Source organism: Rattus norvegicus, chromosome 3 (assembly GCF_021556685.1).
Source record: "Rattus norvegicus strain SHRSP/BbbUtx chromosome 3, alternate assembly SHRSP_T2T, whole genome shotgun sequence".
NCBI classification, from domain to species: domain Eukaryota; kingdom Metazoa; phylum Chordata; class Mammalia; order Rodentia; family Muridae; genus Rattus; species Rattus norvegicus.
In genome coordinates, this window is record NC_141536.1 from 71124372 (window position 1) to 71130489 (window position 6118).

A 6118-nucleotide genomic window follows, 5' to 3' on the forward strand; every position below is an offset into this window, starting at 1 on the left:
AATAAATAAATATAAAAAATAAGTTTCAAGGTAATTATGATAAAGGAGCAGAATGTCTACTAAGACATAAAAATATGTGCTAACAGGATCAAAATACTTTATACACATGTGTGAAAATATCTCATTATATACAATAAATATGTACTAATAAAATTAAATGTAAACTAAATAAAATAAAAGAACAATAAAACAGTAGAAAGATTAAGGATAGGATAAAGTCAGAGAGAAAAAGGAGAGGGAATAAGATGAACTATATTAGTGACAGAGAGAGAGAGAGAGAGAGAGAGAGAATAAAGCTGTAAATTCTAACTTTAAAACATGGCAAGTGAAATGGAATGAACAAGAAAATATCATCCTGAGTGAGGTGACCCAATCACAGAAAAACACATTTGCTATGTACTCACTGATAAGTGAATATTAGCCCCATAACTGGAACTACCCAAGATATAATCCACAGACCACAGGTAGCTTAAGAAAGATGACCAAAATGCGGATGCTCCTACTCCTTCTTAAAAGGGGGAAATATCCATATGAGGGGGCATGGAAGCAAAGTTTAGAGAAGCAACCGAAGGAATGGCCATTCAGTGCCTTCCCCTCATGTGACCCATATATATATATATATATATATATATATATATATATATATATATATATATATATATATATATATATATATATATACAGTCACCAAAACTAAATAAGATTGATGAAACTAAAAAAGGACTGCTGAAAGGGATCGGATATAGAGCTCTCCTGAGAGACACATCCAGAGCATGAACAATACAGAGGTCAATGCTTGCACCAAACCGCTGAACTTAGAACAGGACCCCTTGGGGTAAATTAGAAGAAGGATTGAAAGAGTTAAAAGAGTTTGCAACCCCATAAGAACAACAATGCCAACGAACCAGAGCTTCCAGGGACTAAACCACTACCTAAAGATTATATACATAGACTGACCCTGGGCTCCAACTGCATATGTAGTAGAGAATAGACTTTTTGGAGCACCAGTGGAAGGGGAAGCCCTTGGTCTTGCCAAGGTTTTACCCCCATTGCAGGGGAATATGGGGGTCAGTAAGGGGGTTGAATGAGGGGAATACCCATATGGGGGAGGGGGAGGGGGAGGGGGAGGGGAGGGGAAACTTATAGACAGAAAACTGGGAAAGGGAATAACATTTGAAATGTGAGTAAAGAAATATATCTAATTAAAAAATGACAAGATAATAATGTGAATTAGTGTTTAAACATAAATGTCTGTTCAGTTTTGGGTTACTGCAATAACACCACAATGTTCAATAATGCATAGGCATTTTGAAAATTTCTATGCCTTATCAATTCTGACAAACTGTAAGAAAACTATAGCATTATTGATAAAATAGCAAATGTATCACAGAAAATTTTCTTTCTTTCTATAGGAGATAAAATATAACTATTAGATCACTGAAATATGTAAATTATGAATCATGAGCTTATTCAGCAATTCAGTCAATTTAATACACATAGTACATATAAATACGTTCACATATTTTGAATTTGGTAAACCAGAAAAAAAAAACTGTTCTTTTCCTGGCTTAATTTGATCTTGAACTTTGTTTCTGAAAGTATGCCAAGTAATTGTGCTTGGAAATTGGCTCCTTCAGATGACATCATATTGAGTGATTCTCAATGTCCTTATATGAGGAACCTTTGAATAATAAATCATGAAGGGAAGGCATAAACTGGCTTGTTTATGCCACAATAATTTTAGGAATCTTTGGAGCCAAAATGTCATTTGACTGAAACCTGAGTAAAATTTGTTTGGTGATTAAATTCACTTTCCAAGTAAAAATAATGAATTCACCAACATGCAATAATAAATGTGTAAAGAAAAAATGCTGCAGTAACAGATATTTTCATATGTTAAGTGGATTTCTTATATTTTTTTAGAAAAATTAGCAGTTGAAACATTTTAAGCATAAATTCTTAAAAGTGATTTTTGTTTGCTAATTCTGAACTTTGGCTCACAGTAAGTATTCTTAAAATTTGGAGGGAAATATAGGTTCTATTAAAATATATCTGTGAACCTATGTCATTTGATAATTTTACAAGTAATTCAGAAGTTTTCCTACTGCGATGGATGGAAAGAGATTATAAAATAAATCGTCATAATTTGAGATTATAGTTTTAGAAGACATTGATTTTCAATTTTCAGGAAGTAAAAAAATCTCATCACACTTCAATTATGTATCATAGAAAAGCCTATTATATTCTTAAAAAGTGAAACATTTATTTGTAATCATAGTCTATTGAAATTAAAGAATAAGTAATTGAAGGTAAATTGTTTATTTTCAATGTTTTTTTGCAATATGTCAAATATTTCAATTAAGTTTGCTCAATTAATAAAAATCAAAAATTACAGAATTATAAATAGACTCTAGGGTCAAAATCTTATTAGGTACTTAGAGGCTCAATTGTGTTAATTATTCTTAACTGCTTTGTTCTTTTTGTGCTATTTGCCTAATCTGAATGAAATATACAGTATATTATCTATACAGTATAATATTTCCTAGAGTCTTAAGGAATTTATTCAGGATGCTACAAAATTCACTAACATTATAAAGTATGCTAATGAATCAAACCCAAGTGATGCTCTATAAATTCATCTATTTGGTCAAGTAAGTTTCTTACAACTGCATACTATAAAATAATATGAAGTTTAAGATATAAAACAATTAAACAAGACATATAAACACATATAGATAAATACTTTTCTGAAATTCAGGCTAAATATTGTTTTTAACTCCTTATTTTAGGACTGTTCACTATGAATGCCTGGAATCATACAACTGAAACTGAATTCATCCTTATGGGACTGACAGGTTCCAAGGAGGTCCAGCTGGTCCTCTCTGTGATGTTTCTCCTGATATATGTGCTCACTGTCCTGGGGAACATAGGCATGATACTGATCATTCGTCTAGATATTCAACTTCACACTCCAATGTACTTTTTCCTCACCCACTTGTCTTGCATTGATCTCTGTTACTCAACTATCATCACACCTAAAACCTTGCAGAACCTGTTGACCTCCATAAAGAATATTTCCTTCATGGGATGCTTTACCCAATTGTTTTTCTTTGCCCTCTTGGTAGCTACTGAATGTTTTATACTCTCCTCAATGGCTTATGACCGCTATGTAGCTATCTGCAACCCTCTACACTACCCAGCTATTATGTCCCCAAGGCTCTCCCATTCTCTCATCACTGTATCCTACATGATTGGAGCTTTGGATTCCTCTGTCACTGTATTTTGCTTAAGCACACTGGATTTTTGCAATTCCAAGGTAATTCATCATTTCTTTTGTGACACATTCCCCATTTTAGCTCTGTCCTGCAGTGATACCTATGGTGCAGAAGCTACTATATTCTATTTAGCTGGTGCTACTTTATTGCTGTCTCTCATCATAATATCCTCATCCTATGTGTCCGTTCTCTCTACAATTTTGAAGATAAATTCTTCTTCAGGTAAGCACAAAGCATTCTCCACTTGTGCCTCACATCTCCTAGGGGTCACTGTTTTTTATGGTACAATGATCTTTACTTATTTAAAGCCAAGTAAGTCCTACTCCTTGGGAAAGGATCAAGTGGCTTCTGTTTTCTATACTGTTGTGATCCCCATGCTGAACCCACTTATTTATAGTCTCAGAAACAAAGAAGTGAAAAGTGCTGCCATTAGAGTCGTGAAGAAGAGAGAGTACACCCAGAAATTAAAATAATATTGTTGCTAAATATTTAAATTCTTTTTTCTATTGTTTGTTCTGGTTCTCTCTTGGCACAAAACTGACAGATTGTTTCTCCTTTTTACTTGTGTGGAGCTTACTTACAAAAATGTAGTTTGGGCATATTTCAGAATGGGACTTTAAAAGTCTATGTCATAATTGGAAATTAAGACATGCACCTTAAATTCTTGCTTTAAATATTTGTGTTCATCAGGACAAATAGCAAGTAATATCAAACATAACTCTATGTAATTATTAAGATAATATAGAATTTAATGTACTATGAAATGCCAGTTATTTGTGTTGGGACACATAATGGTGTCACATTAACATGTATAAATCACCCTTTTTATAATACAAAGTAGTTCATTATATGTCCTATCTGTAGCAAGTGGGTAAAATATAAATGTCAGTTTGCTCATTTCACAAAGTAAATAAGTCCTTGTCAATGTGATTACAAAATTGATATAACATATCGAATAGATTTAAGTCTCTGCTGATTATAATTTAAATATATTGCTAAATCTTTAGGCATAATATGCTTATAGGATATTCACAAATATTTAACTACTTTTAGTTAGTTTACTTTAATTTTTTTTATTTTTTATTTTATTTATTTATTTATTTATTTTTTTTTTCAGAGCTGGGGACTGAACCCAGGGCCTAGCGCTTGCTAGGCAAGCGCTCTACCACTGAGCTAAATCCCCAACCCCAGTTAGTTTAATCCCAATTAAATAACTTGTACGAAATAAAATCAATATTTCTGAAATTCAAATTTGTGTTAAATTAGTGAAGAAAACTAAATGATAGGAAAATGGTATATTGTAATATTGATGACAATATGGAAAATAGTTATTAAATAAAATAAACTGTCATAATTATTAATATCTGTTCCTATGCTCTTCTGAACAGTTTCAGTGTACACCTGAAAATGTCTGACAAAGCACTAAGTGCATTTCCCCTCCATTTTCTTTTTCAACTTTCTTCACTTACTTAAAAGTCTGATAGTTGACCATCTTTGTCGTTTCAAGCTCTGAGTTGAATGCATTCTCAGTGTGTAGACAGGACTTTACTTGGTACCTTACATTGTACTAGAGCTCATATCTTATTAACACATCAAGTTAGAAGTCTGAATGCTGCAATAACTCCTATATGTACCTGTTAAACTTATAACAGATCATTTGGGATACAGCAAGTAGTGTTTTTTCTGTATGCTGCTGCACTGTCTTTATCTTGTTAATTTGCATTTGTAAAGTGATCAAAATAACTTTGTGAATTAAAAAAATTGACAGAGATTTAAGTGTATTATAAAAACTAAATTATCTAAGGCCTGATACTAACAATGAATTCATGTTTTTTGCACATTATATACAGTAATAAATGTATTTAGTTTGTATACTTATATGAATATGTCATATAATTTGTTTAATGTATCTTTCTATTATTTAAACTTCAGTTTTAAAAATGTAGTTCCAGGGCTGGAGAGATTATTCAGTGGTTAAGAGCATTATCTACTTTTCCAAAGGACACAAGTTTAATTCATAGCACATCATACGGCCACTCAAAACTGTGACTCACATTCTAGGTGACCTGACACTGTCACACACTAAATAAAAATAAAAATAAAAGTTTAAAAAGGAGGATTAATAAAAATTGAATTCCATTCTCTAAGCATTTATCTATTTTTTATCTCTTATAATTATATAAATATGAATTATACATTTGTATATACCTTTACTTAAATATATTTTATTAATTTGAAACTAAACTGACTATCATATATATTCAAGTATGTTTATTTTTACAAACCAGTTTATTCAAATATTGAAGACATATATCTTTATTTTAATTTTTTAAAGAGTAGCAAACTAATATGTTAACAGTTCAGGAAATATTGTTTTTTCTCCAGGTACTATACTGTCTGCACTCAATATTTTGTTATTCTTATTAGTTTATATTTGCGCTTAGTAATAACAGCTACTAAATATTTATAACATTTTTATATTTTATTTGCAATTTTGAGTATGGCTCATATTTCAATCATATACAGTTAACTTTTATTATTGGTATTTACTATGAATTCATTTTTTGAATAAAATATTATTAATATATTATGCGTGCAGATCTAACTTGATGTTTTGTAGTATAACATATTTAGAGGAATGTGATTACATCATTCAACTTTAAATTAAATTCTCCCGATTTTATTCATGTGTTCAGTTTATATTTTTACTCATAAAATAGTGCTGCTCTCAGATTTGGCCAGAGAAATCTCTGTCCTCAGTGGGACAACAGTTAATGCAGAGAGTAAGTAACTGCAGCATGCTCCTCCCTAAAGTGCTCATCTACATTCTGTACAGCTTACTG

The 6118-nt window shown here is 31.3% G+C and overlaps 1 protein-coding gene across 1 annotated transcript; it reads left to right on the forward strand.

Annotated features, from left to right (window-relative positions):
* The first annotated feature begins 2800 nt into the window (after window positions 1–2800).
* Window positions 2801–3748, forward strand: Or8h7b (olfactory receptor family 8 subfamily H member 7B). Its single transcript, NM_001000562.1, is given in 1 exon segment — window positions 2801–3748. A coding segment is annotated over 1 exon segment (948 nt).
* Window positions 3749–6118: the final 2370 nt, after the last annotated feature.